The sequence below is a fragment of the Kryptolebias marmoratus genome, linkage group LG12, assembly GCF_001649575.2.
Source record: "Kryptolebias marmoratus isolate JLee-2015 linkage group LG12, ASM164957v2, whole genome shotgun sequence".
Lineage (NCBI taxonomy): Eukaryota > Metazoa > Chordata > Actinopteri > Cyprinodontiformes > Rivulidae > Kryptolebias > Kryptolebias marmoratus.
The window spans coordinates 8,613,950-8,628,004 of record NC_051441.1 but is presented as its reverse complement, the minus strand read 5'-3'; the positions used below and the strand labels follow the sequence as shown (position 1 = coordinate 8,628,004).

At 42.8% G+C, this 14,055-nt stretch overlaps 3 protein-coding genes across 6 annotated transcripts in view; 1 reads left to right on the top strand and 2 right to left on the bottom strand.

Annotated features, from left to right (window-relative positions):
* Positions 1–662, bottom strand: part of fn3krp (fructosamine 3 kinase related protein) — a 2,521-nt gene extending 1,859 nt beyond the window's left edge. The window contains exon 1 of the mRNA XM_017425309.3: positions 380–662. Coding sequence (XP_017280798.1) covers positions 380–520 — 141 coding nt within the window. The 5' untranslated portion in view covers positions 521–662. The remainder of the gene's footprint in view (positions 1–379) is intronic.
* A 106-nt stretch (positions 663–768) lies between these two features.
* Positions 769–3,790, top strand: arl16 (ADP-ribosylation factor-like 16). Its single transcript, XM_017425447.3, has 5 exons — positions 769–915; positions 1,207–1,262; positions 1,366–1,482; positions 1,579–1,694; positions 1,863–3,790. Exons 1-5 carry the CDS (start codon positions 840–842, stop codon positions 2,026–2,028), a joined length of 531 nt encoding a protein of 176 aa, XP_017280936.3. The 5' UTR covers positions 769–839; the 3' UTR covers positions 2,029–3,790.
* Positions 3,079–12,582, bottom strand: epn3a (epsin 3a). Of its 4 annotated transcripts, none has more exons than XM_017425442.3 (11): positions 12,364–12,582; positions 10,463–11,204; positions 7,877–7,989; positions 6,593–6,676; positions 6,065–6,157; positions 5,371–5,454; positions 4,685–4,814; positions 4,429–4,587; positions 4,251–4,340; positions 3,932–4,168; positions 3,079–3,795 (listed from the first exon to the last, which is right to left on the bottom strand). In XM_017425442.3, exons 2-11 carry the CDS (start codon positions 11,046–11,048, stop codon positions 3,512–3,514), a joined length of 1,860 nt encoding a protein of 619 aa, XP_017280931.1. In that variant the 5' UTR covers positions 11,049–11,204; positions 12,364–12,582; the 3' UTR covers positions 3,079–3,511. The 4 variants fall into 4 exon arrangements, with proteins under 4 accessions (XP_017280931.1, XP_017280934.1, XP_017280932.1 ...); XM_017425445.3 differs by lacking the exon at positions 12,364–12,582 and adding an exon at positions 11,984–12,267; XM_017425443.3 differs by lacking the exon at positions 12,364–12,582 and adding an exon at positions 11,323–11,937.
* Between the last annotated feature and the right edge of the window lie 1,473 nt (positions 12,583–14,055).

The following is a 14,055-nucleotide window of genomic DNA, read 5'->3' as shown; positions in this document are numbered from 1 at the left end:
GGTAAATTATTTTTGTCCCATGTTTTAGAGGGGGAACGGATTATTTCAGACGGCTGAAATATTTGGTTCCCCCTTGTAACTTTTGCAAAAAAAGAACAAATGTCTCCAAATTCACAGGACTTGTTCTCCATGATGAGAGGAATTGTGGCTGGTGGACAATTTTTTTAATTTCCACCCCTGCTTCTGACCTGTTGATAAATGTAGAAACTAATTCAGATTGTTGTCCCTGTTCATGATGTGATAATAACAATTGAGAACTAACAGCAAACGAGTTTCAATGGCATTAAGGGGGTTTTAACAGCTGAAATTTTAAAAGATACAACACTAACCGGATGTAACTACAGTTAGTTAAACAAAAAGCTATATAATAAAAAAGTACCTCGCTCTTGTGATTAATCTTCACAAACACTCTCCCAGTATCAGTATCATAACTCTGGCCCTCGCTGATGCATCCACCTCCAGCGTGGCCTGTGGATTTCAGCATGGTTGTCCCCAACTCTTTCTTTAACTTCGCCTCCATGATTATCCCTGAAAGCTCCTTCTAATAAAATCACTGGTCTAAAACAAATAACGCATTGTGAAACCCAGATTCCGAAGTTCATAAGACGTCTGTGACAGTTTCCGTCCCGCACACAGGACTGTCGCTAAAGTTGTTTTGTTTCCGCTTTATTCACGAGGATTAGAACAGTAGCCAATCAGAAGCAGGTTCTGAATGATTGACTACTAATTTGACCTATCGCTGGCAGGTGTCGTTGTCATGTGAGCGTCGCCATGGTGCCAAAGCGAGGCATCTTCGGGTGCGCAGGTTTAGCTGTTTGCTTGTGCTAAAAGGAGGCGAAATGAGCAGCAAAGAAGTATGTTTACTTCTTGGAGCAACTGGCGTCGGGAAAACTTTATTACTCAAACGCATACAATATATCCTTTGTGCTCGTTTGAGTGTTTTAAACAAGAGCTGGGGGAAAGTTATCTCTACTGGCTAGCCTAACCAGCTAAAGCTATCCTCAGTGTGTGGTGTATAGATGATCAGTTTTCCTATCTCTTGTTAGCCACATCAGTCCAGCTTTACATTCTTTTGACGTTGCTTAACTTAAAATAAATGCTCTTAAGCCACTGAACATTTTAAACAAATAATTGTTTGTTTTTGAAACTGAAATAAAGCCACAGTAGCAGCTGTTGTGGTTATGTTTCCTTACAGATTTTTTTCACTGCTTAGTTTGCATGGTCCATGTGAAATGGGCTCGCCTCCTTCAACCCTTCCCACAGTAAGTACTAAAGAAAGGCCGCTATAATTTGAAGTTAACAGGCTTGTTTTTTTATGTGACATCTTATTCTTGTAATGTGGTTGGTCCATTTAATCTTCCTCAGGTTGGAACAAATCTGACAGACCTTACCCTGAAGAAGAAGAAGGTTACAGTGAGGGAGCTGGGAGGCTGCATGGGCCCTATATGGCCCAGTTACTTCGAAGACTGCTCCTCTGTCATTGTATGACTAGAGCAAACATATTGCATTTATTTAACAAATAAACACATTGGCTTTGTTTGATTTAACTGAATATTTATGGGTATTTTTTTTCCATAGTTTGTGGTGGATTCAGCTAACATTGCTCAGATATCCTCCTCCTGCATCCAGCTGCTGTCTGTGCTCTCTGCTGAACCTCTGCACAATGCCTCTGTGCTTATTCTCTTTAACAAGAGGTGAGACTCCCATCATACACATCAGTTCCTACAAATGAACAAACTGTTGCTGAAAGTAAATTCAAGACTCAATGTATCCAGTGTCACAATTTTGTCTCAGAGAGATAGAGAGAAATATATATTCCATTATGGGTTTCTTTTCTGATTTATTGTTTGAATCTTTCCTAGGGACATGCCTTGCATCATGAGCCTTACAGAGATGAAGTCACTGTTCAGGATGGATGACATCATTGTGTCCGCTCCTCAGCCCATTACAACACTGGAAGCTAGTGCCCACTCAGGACAGGGACTACAAGAGGTGTTGAGCTGGCTGGAGACTGTCACAGTCAGATGATAGGTATTTTGTTTTTCTTTTTATGGTGATGCTTCCCTCAGAAAAGTGTGAGATGACTTATGGTCAAGGACTTCAGTATTCTCAGTCAGCGCTCGAAGTGGCCCGGTACTCACTTGTAAATTGTCAGCCTTAGCGTACCACCACTTCTCATAAACCGGCCAGTACTCAGCGTCTGTGTCACGGTATCGATTAAAAACAGGAAGTCATGACCCGCTCTACACTGCTTCTAACTGGGTCAAATATTGAGGATCAGGCAATGGATGAATCATGAGGAACGATGATTGGTTTAAGAACTGCTCTTCTGCTAGAATTTGTGTACCACCTCACAAAAATGAAAATAAACAACATTAAGGTGTTTCAGGTTAGATTACAAGAGTAAATGCATTGTCCTGTATCAGAAGATGTAATTTGAGGTGTCAGGGTTTTTTTTTCAGCAGAATAACTACAAATGTACATCAAACATAATAAAAGTATAATTGAATAAGAAAAAATGGACCTTTTTAAACTATCCAGGGATGATTTCTGGAATAAATCCTAGCAAACCTAAAAGAACTGAAATCAGCCATTGCAGGAAGGACTTCTTCTAATTCAAAAACCTGGAAGCATAGCCATGAAAAGTGAGGCTGGGTGGGAGCCGCATTTAAAAACCTGTAACAACTTTTCCCACCCCGAACAATATTTGAATTGCACCTTCATAGGTAATACTTAATCATAATCAGTGTTTTTAATTTTTCTTTTATTTTGCATTTATTATTTTTTATTACGGATTCTGATGCCCAAAAATAGGTTCATTTGAATTTATTTATAAAGGAAGTAAAGTGTTATAAATACATTGCTGTATTTGATCAGATTTGATAGTTTACAAGCAATGAATAAAATTCAGAATTTTACATTGTAGATGTTGCATTGCATATTATTCTGATACATATTGTGTAAATCCATTCTGCATTTAATCCCACGTCAGTGAAATTACACATACACTGATAAATCTAACCAGTTCCGATCCACAGAAGCGCAGCAGAGTTAAATGTGTCGATGCAGGAACATTTCAGGCACTGAACAAGTGTTTTTTTTTTTTTTAGTAATTGTACTCAATTACCAGAAATCTGAGGCATTTGGTCGGTTCTCACCACTGAGTTCATGTACAACAAAGTATTATCAAAATGTGCTTTTGTGTAGTTTTGCATTTGTAGTCACTGAGGAACAGATTATGGCCTTGAAGAGGTTTTACATGACACTAAAGGTTTCTGATAAAAATGTTGTTATCTCCTTTTTAGCTTATTGTGAGAAGCAGAATCAGCTTGCAACAATAGAAGCGTTACTTTTCGATACACCAATATAACAAAAAAAAAAAAACTTTTAGGCTTTTCATACAAGTCTTTAGAGTTGTAGTTTGGTTTGCAGAACGAGTGTTATTCCACAAGCATAACCTAATGGCATTTCCTCTATTTTTAATACCATGTTTGTCAAGTTCAGATGGTCCTTACAAGAAAGGGTTCTGGTTGCTCTCTTGCAATTCCTGATTAATGGCCGAGGAGAAGGGCAACAAGGGCTCAGGGAGCTTTCCTGGCAGGTCCAGACCAGGCTGGGTGGGGTGAGTGAGTGATGAAGGGATGGTGGCACCCTGATGGCTCGTAGGCAAAGGCAAAGAGGCACTGTATGGAAGAGACGTGGCGTGGGGAGCTGCAGGGGCGGAGCCTATCTGGTTCAGGCTGAGTTTTGGCTGCTCACTTTGGAATGGATTAGCGGCTGAAGGTGCACTCATGCCTAAATCAAAAGAAACAAAACACAATATTGTAACATACACATTCTTAGTGTTTTTAAGCTTATCTAAATTAATAATCTGAAATATTTTTTTGGACAAAAAGGCTGCGGCGTATAATGCAAACATTGCAATAAATACCTGATAAAAAGGGGTTTGTGGTCTTGGCTGCAGGATTTGTCGGAATCAAAGCCTCCAGGTTCACCAGGGAAGCTGCCGAGGGCCCCAGGAAGGCCTCAGGTGTCGGGCATGTGCGAGGGTTAGGGTTAACTAGGCTCTCTCTAAGACTGGACAGTTCAAAGTGGTCAGGACTGTCCGTCCTTTGTCCATTAATACCCATGTCATCACCATCCATGGCCGCATCAAAAAAATCCCCATCTAGCAGGAGAGAGAAACGCCGCTGTAAGTATGTTGGACGCACAAAAACCTGAAGCCAGATCTGGTAAATTAAACTCTTTACCTGATGGACTTCGAGGAGGAAAGTTACTGGCAGCTCCTCTCACTGCTGTTCTTTCTGATGGGGCTAAGAATGGGTCAGCTACCAGGGGAGCTATTTATAAACCAAAAGGCAACAGAATTTAATTCCATTTAAAACTATTAAGTTGCATTTATGAGTGCCTGTGAGAACTGACACCCACCTGACACTCCAGAAAAAGCCAAATCTTGGCCTGAAGCTTTACGGTTGGACACATTGTTTTGCGCTGCAGCCCAAGAGTTAGATGGAGGCTCCCATGGTGGTGGGGGGCTGTGGGAAGGTGGGGGCACCATCCAGGGAGAATCGGCTCTTGGGATATTGTCTTCATTCAACAAAACAGCATTACATTAAGAACAGTAAATGTGTATTTGTGTACAGAAAAACTGGTAATCTAAACACATTTTACTGACAAGACTCACCCAGAGAGTCCCAGGGGTCAGTGCCCCCAGCGCCAGCTGCTGCCCTGGACGAAGTATTATTCCAGCGATTGTCAATAGGGGGCGCATCTGCAGGCACTGCAAAAATATCTACCAGGTCCATGAAGGCCGTCTGAGGGAACAAACCAAAAGAATAAAACAGTGTCAGCTTGGCATATTGTTCAAAGTGGTTCTTTCATAATTTTAACATTTACTATCATTCATGTCTGATAGTTGATGCAGTATAATCATAATAAAGCTGATATGCTTTTAGATTTTTTGTTTTGGTTGGTGATTTGTACACATGCTCACACCACAAAACTTAATTGGTAAATGGACTGTACTTATATAGCACATTTCTAGCCAACCAGGTCAATCAAAGCACTTCACAAACACAATCTGTGCCCTCATTTACCCATCCACACACACACACACATTCATACAGCACTCTACTACATCTCTACGAAGCTAACCTGAATAAGTCATCCTACAGAGTCTAATCAGTGCTTTAGATCACATCCTTACACCGATGGGGCACACATCGGAGGCAGTGAGGGCTTCAGTGTCTTGCCCGGGAAACACTTCCACATGTGGAATCGAACATTGGAGAACAACTGCTCTAACCACTGAGCCACAGCTGCTCAGTCTCCACTTCCATTAACATACTGAACACCTAAAATATTTCATACCCCGCCTTTTCCCTCCATTTCACGTTTGCTCTCCTCCAGAGCTTTTTGAAGGTCAGACTCATTCCCTCGGCGACTGAGTTGCTCCTATAAACAGACACAGACACACGGATGCCTCTGAGCAGGACCGCTTTTGGCAAAAATACACATATTGTGACATTATACTTTATGTATGGCTCTGCTGCAGCTCAAATAGCTTGCATCTTCCCGAGGTAACACAAGCGGACAGTTGGGACACACCAGAAAATTCTCTGGTCAAAGAGGAACAAGCCGAGCATCACTGTGACAGAGCAGTTCTATTGTGCTGCATTACATTACCATAGACAGACATGAAAAGGGTAAGAATAGACAAAGGGACAGATTTAGACAGAGGGGAGGTGCAACGGCTGCTAGAATAATACAAAAAATTGCATTAAAAAGAAAAGGCTGAGCAAATTAGGCAGGGTGGAAAAATTAATTCCTATAGAAATAATAACAATATAAAAAATTAACTACAGATTTTTTCACAGAAGCAATTTAAATCAAACAAGTTGAATTTTGGCTGAACTATTCAGGTAAATCTGGATTTCACAGTATTTCAAGTTTTTGTTTTTTTTAAGCAGTTATGTGCAACTATAATTTTACCATACAACTTGTTAAGTGAAGATGCAAACTCTTCTTGTGATTTTAAAACTTGCTCCGGAGCTACAAAGACTACCTGCTTGTGTTCCTCCTTGCTTAGGCTGAGCGCTAACTGGAGCTGGGCATCCTCGTCCATGTCCAGGGGGGCAGCAGGCGCTCGTTTGACTGGCTGGGAGGGAACAAGCAGAAAGGGAATATGATGAGTTGATGCTCAATAAAAAAATAATTAATTAAAGCTTGGGTTTCCTTACAACGCATGCATTTTTTTATTTAAGCATCCGAATAAAAGTGGAGAAGTCAGTCCATTCAGCACCAGCCCAAAGTGTTCGGGACGTGAACCTCAACCAGCTGCACTAAAAGAGGAACGTTAGTGGTTAGAGTAACACAAAGATGGAGACGTAGTTGGTTAATCTTTGGAGAAAGGTGTGCTTTTCCCGAGTCAGAGAGTGAAAAAGGGAATGAAGATAAAATGGAGAAGTGCATGAAGTTGACTCTTGAAAAGAAACAGCCAGGACTGGGAGGTTTATTTTAGTGTGCAGAGTAACAGGCGATACGCTGCAGGGCAGAGGATGCAGAGGACGGCTTTTCCCTGGTCCAGACTTACTTTCACCTTGGTGGTCTCCTTCTTGCTGAGATCCATAGCCATCCTGAGTTGAGTTTGTTCATCAATAGCCACTGTGGGAGGTGGCTAAGAGTCAAGCAGGGAGGATTAGGAGGAAGACTAATCAAAGGCTCATAATCAAAGCATGCTTGATTTCTGCTGTGGAGAATTGTTGTGGAATCAGTGAGACAATACAAAATTATTAAAAGTCATTTAAAGCAGAGGTGTTGCACAGAAATGCTGTCTTGTTGCGTGACTGCTGATTTAGCATTCGCACTACTGTTTACCTGTTTATACTGTAGTTTATTCCATACAGTTACTGGCATCTAACCACTCCGACATGCTTTCAGCAACTTTAGGCGTTCAGGTATCAAAACGTTCAGCTCATTCAGGAAACGGCTGCTGTGACTTTTGGTGTTTGTTATTTTTATACTTCATAAAATACTGCAAAATGAATGTGGATTTTGCTGATGTTATTTTTTAGCTAGTGCCGTGCTAATATTAGCTTTTAGCTATGGTTGAGCTAGTTTTAACTCAGCTTCGGTTTTGCTCATTTTCACTTTTAGCTACTGTGCTAATCTTTGCTTTTAACTAATGTGCTAAATTTAATGTTTAGCTAGGTTTCTTTGCTATGTTTACCTTTTAGCTATTGCTTTGACAGTTTTAGCTTTTAATCACTGTTTTACTGGCATTAGCTTGTAACTACTGTTGTCCCCACTGATTTTGCTACAATTTTGCTAATTTTAGCTTTCACCTGTTTTGGTCGTTGTAATTCTGATAATTGGGTTTCAGCTTCTTCAACAGATTTTTAACAGAATCATTCAGCACTCAGCATTCACACTGAGCTGTTGCAGAAAATGCTAAATGTTTCCTATCAAATTAAGCTCAGCTTGTTCGATCTGATTAGTGGAAGCCGCCTTGGACTTGTGAAGCCTCAAACCCCGCCCCCGCCATAAAGAGCAGGGCAGAGCAGAGCGTGGACGTTCAGGAGTGGATCGATGCAGATATCTTTCACTCTCAGCTTACTCATTCTTCAACATCGCTCACACCGATTGGCCAAAGGGAGCGTTACTGATACCATAAAAGCACATCAGTTTCATCTGCGGCACAGAAAGCAGGCAGGAAAACGTGGAGTCTGAGCCTGTGGGTGAAGGTCGTTTAATGTTTGACTACAGCAGAACACCTCAGCAGCAGCAGCAGCACGGCTATGAAACCTCTTTCTGTCAGGCACATGTGCTGGAAGGGTGAGAGTATGTGCTCAGTGTGTGTTGCGTTACTTAGAGGTACCTTTTCACTTTCTTCTCGGCTCATAGCCAGGGCCAGCTGCAGCTGCAGCTCCTCCTCCCCGGTGGTGGATGGGATAGCTTGTTCCAGGTCTGGAGCATACCGAGACGAGGAGGCTGCATGGGCAGAAAGAGGAGAGGAGTGTGAAGTTAGGGGAAGGATTGCGAGCAGATTAGGTGGAGAAAGAAAGATTGGAAAAGAAAGAAAGAAACATTCTATGCTGATTCTTTTCTTTCTTTTTAAGGTCAGGAAAGAGCTGGCACTTTTTCTGCATGTTAATGCTCTTTGCCTGTTGTTTCGGGCCTTTGCTGGCATGGCTTGCCACAGTCTGCCGGCACTGAGAACAATGGAGCGGCTGTGTGGATGGTTAGGCTGCTGGTGGGGGTGGGGGGTGGGGGGGGGAGTGGAGTAATGGATGCACTGGAGCGGGTTTCACCTTATTGCTTCGAATCTTCTGGAAGCAGGACTCAAGTCCAAATTTGGGGAAATGAATGAAGAAAGGTGGCAATATACCAATCTGGAAGCCGGGCGGAGGGTCACTGGGCTAAAAGAGGAAAGTAGGTCACATGTTGGTAAACTCGGATATCAAAAACCAATCACTTCCACGGTGCTGCCTCTCAATATCCTCCAACTGAGCTGGATTAGTCGCAGGAAATTAGCTGCTGCCAGCCTCCTAACCCCGACACCATCCATCAGCATTTTGTTCAAACTGTCTCCACGCTCCTGTGTCCTTGAATGCCAAAGAGACCACTATTATTTCCCCGTTTAGCTTAAAAGCCACACAGAAAAGAGCAGGAAACTGTGTCGTCAATGGACATAAGCTCCCAAATAAATACAACAGTTGAAACATTTGCACCACACCTAAAAACTGTTCTTTATGATATGGGAGCTTTTAAAAGCCCGTCAGTTTTTTAAAAGGTGGCTAGTATTTATTACATTTGATACTATGATTAAAAAAGTATGCAAGTCATATTAAGGATGTATTGACTAATCAGTGGTGATGAAGCATTCAGACAGCATTTGTGGGTACGTCTGCATTTCCTTTACAAAAACAAGTCGAAGGAATTAATGATCAAACTCCAGCTCTGCTGCCGATCAGAACCTTTTAAAAGCACGACGCGGACCAAGTGGTTGACGCTCTCAGTGTGTTTACAGGCATCAGTTTCCCTACTTACATCAAAGTACTGATACTGCTAAGTCAAAACACTTAGACAAAATAAAAAGTACAAAATATAGGTGTTTACAGATAAATGTAGCCTAAATTTGGAGCAAAGATCAGACTGAACCATCACAGAGACTTGATCCCTGATGTTGAAACAAAACTGAAATAAATTTTTATGTTTGTAGATGATTAAACTATTAGTTTTTTGAACCAACACTAATTTTTATTCAGTGGTGATCAAGTCTAAATTACATTTTGGGTGATTTGATATTAAAAACAAGGTGTTTTTTTAATATATATTTGCTTATGTTGCAGGTGATAAAATCAATGTAGAACTTTTGGGTTTGAAGCTTAGATCTAAATTTGGAAATGCAAAACAGCAACTTTTATGACTGGCGATGTTAACATTGTTTATTGATGGAAGTTATAGTACCTACTGGCCATTTTTGTTATACCTTGATAAGGCAATAAAAAGGCAACAGCAATGTAGTGAAGTTTTAAGTCTATTATTTCACTTAAAGTGAAACTTTTGAGCTGTTTTCTTTTTCTTGTGTCCCTGCTTTATAATCACACAGCTGTAATAAATGTGGTGTCGTGGGTAAGGGTTTTGTTTACGTCTTGAAGATGTGAGAAGTATAAGTCATGTGGAAACGATCAGATTTCCTTCTTCCTTAAACTGAAACCAGGGTTTAACAATGGAGGTGAGGCCGACTGGGTAAGGACCCTTGAAATGTATCGGACTGGAAGCAATCAGCAGAGAAACACCACAGTAAAGTACAACAGCACCAAACTACTTGAGCAAACGGAGTTATGTTTGCGTCAGGGGGGGCTGCGGTAGCAGAGGAGACACAGTGATCACAGGACAGTGTCCAGTTGGGGCTTCCTGTCTGAGTGACACGAGCTGGGCCTCGGTCTTTTGTAACTCCAGTTTAGCTGACATGACTGTAAGGGAGAATGAAAGGAATGCAGATGTCCAACTGTCAGAGGAGCGGTACACTAAAACATTCAGGTAAAAACACAAGGAACAGGTACTTTACCTAGATTCAGTCAGGTTTAAATGTCGGGTTTTGCTTTTGGTGCGAGAAACTACAGTATGTCAGTGAGAAGGAGGGAATCTACTAGGAACTGATAAAGTGCTGATTATTTGCCCTGCTTTTGTCTTTTCAGTCATTAAATTGAAACTCTAACTTACTCTGCTTTCACTCTGTTACTTTCATTATTCACTATAGTTTTATAATAGATATTCAGAGTAAGGTGAGACTTGTCACATGCACATTCCTGAAGGATGACAGGCCGCATGCTCCAGGAAACAGCTACCATTCAGATCAGCGTTTAACAAAAAAAAAAACAAAAAACAAAGTGACACAACTTTTGGAGATGACGATGCTTGCGTTTTGTCAGCCAGACCGCTGCACCATGGTACTCACTGGTGTTGGCTGACGACGAGCTCCTGCACCTGCTGCTGCTGAAGTCCTCCACGCTGTGGTGACTCGTGTACGACGAGCTCACGTATCCCGAGCTCGAGCTGCTGCCGCCGCTGCTGCCCCCTCCCAGGCGGGATTTAGTCTTCAGAGCGCGGCTCCTCTCCCTCTTCAGCTTCTCCTCGTCCTTCAACAGAGCCACCAATTGTTTGGCCTTCTCGCGGACATTGATACCTTGGTCACGTCCGTCTCGATCCAAGTACTGGAAGTCTTTGAGCGTCTGAATGGCGAATATGTTGTCCCGGGAGGCTTTGGCCACGCGCTCGGAGCCCGATTTCACCAGGTAGTCCAGCAGCGTCAGGGCCTTGTAAACATGGCGCCAGTTTTTGCCGTGGTCGTTCAGCCTCTTCCAGATGATTCCCATCACCTCGGCGAAGGTCACCACGTTGTAGGTCAAGTCCGCGATCTCGGCCATGAGGGTGCTGGGAGGTCCCCAGTGGTCGTTGGAGGTGGCCTCTCGGACTTTAATCTCAGCCTCCGTGAAGTTGTTGACCATGTTTTTCACCTGACGGCGGATCGACGAGCTCTGCATGGCGGCGGTGGGGTTTTCACACGTAGCTAATAGAAGTCAGGCCAGGCCTCCACCCGGGGCGAGGTGGTTTGTTCAATTTGGCTCAGCGGGGGGGGGGGGACAAAAAAAATGCAGTAAAGTACAAAGGCAACCTCAGTGACGTCCAGAAGTGTGGTCCTGCCGGGGGAAACACAAGGATAATTTTAAGCTTTACAGAAATAATAACAGAATTTGACCCCAAACAGTTCAGCTGTTTGAAATAATGTTTGGAGGGAAGACTGGAACATCTCAGCACCTGAAGCAAAGTGACACAAAACAACTGGGCTCGGTTTCCTGACCCGACAGGTTCAAAGTCAGCAGTTTCCCAGAAGTTACTTTTGCTTAAATGCCGCTTTGCCTTGAACGGAGGACTGTTTGCTCTAATGGAGAGGCAGCTGGCTGGACTGACTGCTTCCTTTTCTTCACTGAGAATACGTTTCAGAATATGGTGTAAGAATCCTTTCGCCTTAAAATAAAACATACTGCCATACCCTGCGATGAATAAAGGATGACGGCCTGACGTCTGTGCTGCTTTTGGATGCTGTAAGATGACTGGAAATAGACTTTTAAGTGCTTAAGTGAGTCAGGATGTTTGTAGCTTTTGGCTAAAATTCAAGGAACAGCTGTAATGGGAGTTTAAAAATGGGCTGCCTTTTTTTTTTTTTTTTTTCTTGTTCACTTCCTGATTATCAAAGTTGACAGGCAGGACAGGGATAAGGCAGCTGATAAGGTGCCACAGAGTGAGAGAGTGGGTTAAAAGGTAAGAGCGGCAGGGAATCTCTCTTGGACCAGATTGTTTTTTTTAATCCGATCAGGATGTTTCTAAGCACACAAGACATAACATAACAAAACATAACAAACCGAGGGCTCCAGAAAGTGTGCGAAACTCTCCAAACACGCGGAAGATGTGGCTTTACCTTTAATTAAAGCCACAATTTCTCTACACTTCCGAGAAGCTTTTCTTGCCCTTCAGATCAGCCTAAACGTCCACTGGAAACACCGCCTTTTCCTTTTTAAAATGAAACTAAAAACGTCCGACACGTGAACCCACTGCTGTAACTTGTGTCCCCTGACATGTCCTCTCTGTCCCGAACCGGGGACGCACGGCTGGTGCCATGTTTTTCACATCCAGTCAAGCGATCCGCCTCGTCTGTGACGGTGACTCAGCTCGGCGTTTTAAAAGTTCGAACCTGCGACTAAAACTACAAACACGAGACCCGATCCGAGTCCTGAACAAAAAAAAAAAAAAAAAAAAGAAACCGGGTTAATCGCTTCCATTCGCCCCCCTCTCCCTTACCTTCATGTCATCGCGCGTCAGCGGGGTCCCAAAGTTGGGGCGGATTTAGGTGAAATGAGAAAACGTCCCCGCCTCCCGACATGACAAACCGGAGGAGCTGCGGGGAGGAGCTGCGGCTAGTCCGACCGACCGAACACACACACTGAAACACACACGGAACACAAAGTTTAGTTGTGCGTTTAGCGCACATCCAGGCACCGACTCCTGCAGATGGCACCACTGGAAACAGAGTTCAATTTTAAAAGAAAAAAAATGGATGGAGAGGAGGAGGAATGCTCAGTGCATGCAGAGTCAGACTTAACCCCTTCGCTCCCGGACACGGATCATCCCTCCTGACCGAGGCGACTGATAAAAGAGGCTGACAAATCATTCACAGGCCGAGCAGCCTGTGAAGTAATGCACATCGCCCGACGCCTTTTATTTTATTGTGTCAGAGTTTGAAACTAAAATCAAATGATCGGGAGAAAGGATGGAGCTGTGGCTGTTTGGGTCAAACCTTCCATGGCAATATGCGCTTGGTCTGTCAGCGCTTGAAGTATGTGATGAGGACGACTCTCAGCTACTACCACGCCAAGTTTAACCCTAATGTCTGGAAAACTCCTTGAGTTACAGTCATTTTTGTGTTTGCTGAGGTTTATTAGCTCTGGCGGCCATCTTGAATTGGATTGACTCCAAATGTTAATGAGCTGCAGATGTACATACAGTGATTACTGTCTGAAAGTTTCATTCAAATCCGTCCAGTGGTTCATGAGATATTTTGCTAACAGACAGGCAGAGTTGACAACAAAAGTTAATGCTAAAGTTTTAAGCAAAAATGTTGCACAATGTGTAGTGCTCAGAGTATGTTTTGAGGATGATGCTCGGCTACTACCACACCAACTTTTAGCCTATTATCTGTAAAATCGGCAGAGTTATAGCCATTTCTGTGTTGGCTAAGGTCAATTAGCTCTGGCGGCCATCTTGAATCAGATTGATCCCACAAGTTAATGAGCTGCCGACGTTCATCTGATGATTACTTCCTGAAAGTTTCAATAAAATCCGTCAGGCGGTTCACGAGATATTTTGCTAACAGACCGGCAGAGTGGACTGTAATAGTTAATGGGAAAGTTTTTAAAAACCAGATCTCGCGAGATCAGTAAATGTTCAGTGTGTGCTGAGAAAGAGTCTCTGCCTGTAACACAAATAAACTCACACAGTTTACAGAGAGACTTGGATATGAAAGAAAGAAAATAAGAGACAAAACTCTGATTTGTTTTAGCAACACAACCCATTTTCATCAGCTCCATGCTTTCCTCTCTTTACTTATTTATTGTTACTAATGGGATCACAACCTCCTGCATTATTTATACGTACAAACATCTCTTTTGGGTGCCTCGTGCACCAGTTTGGATTCAGAAGGGATCCTAAGTTGTCTACGAGGAAGAACAGAGGATCGACTGAAACAAGATGACCTGACTGAGGAGAGATTAGTGGCTGACTGAGCAGGATGTACAGGAAATACCAGTTCCACCTTGAAACAACAAAAACACTCAGAAGACAATGGGCAAAGTTTGCAGAAATTATGCACAAAAAAAGATAGATGAAACTCAAAGGGACACGTCAAACTGTGAGACCAGGCCAAAAGAAGTCTGTTTTCATTTTCACACAGACGTTCACTGATCAGGACCTCAGCTCCTCTCCCTCCGGCCCTCC

What these genes read in the sequence shown, in the direction of transcription:
- arl16 (XM_017425447.3), top strand. Translation starts at nt 840, where the DNA reads ATGAGCAGCAAAGAAGTATGTTTACTTCTTGGAGCAACTGGCGTCGGG. An exon ending in CTCCTTCAACCCTTCCCACA is followed by an intron (nt 1,263 to 1,365) that starts GTAAGTACTAAA and finishes AATCTTCCTCAG; the next exon opens with GTTGGAACAAATCTGACAGA. An exon ending in CTTATTCTCTTTAACAAGAG is followed by an intron (nt 1,695 to 1,862) that starts GTGAGACTCCCA and finishes AATCTTTCCTAG; the next exon opens with GGACATGCCTTGCATCATGA.
- epn3a (XM_017425442.3), bottom strand. Translation starts at nt 11,048, where the DNA reads ATGCAGAGCTCGTCGATCCGCCGTCAGGTGAAAAACATGGTCAACAAC. An exon ending in GCAAGGAGGAACACAAGCAG is followed by an intron (nt 5,455 to 6,064) that starts GTAGTCTTTGTA and finishes GTCTGTTTATAG; the next exon opens with GAGCAACTCAGTCGCCGAGG. An exon ending in CACAAACCCCTTTTTATCAG is followed by an intron (nt 3,796 to 3,931) that starts GTATTTATTGCA and finishes CTTTTGATTTAG; the next exon opens with GCATGAGTGCACCTTCAGCC.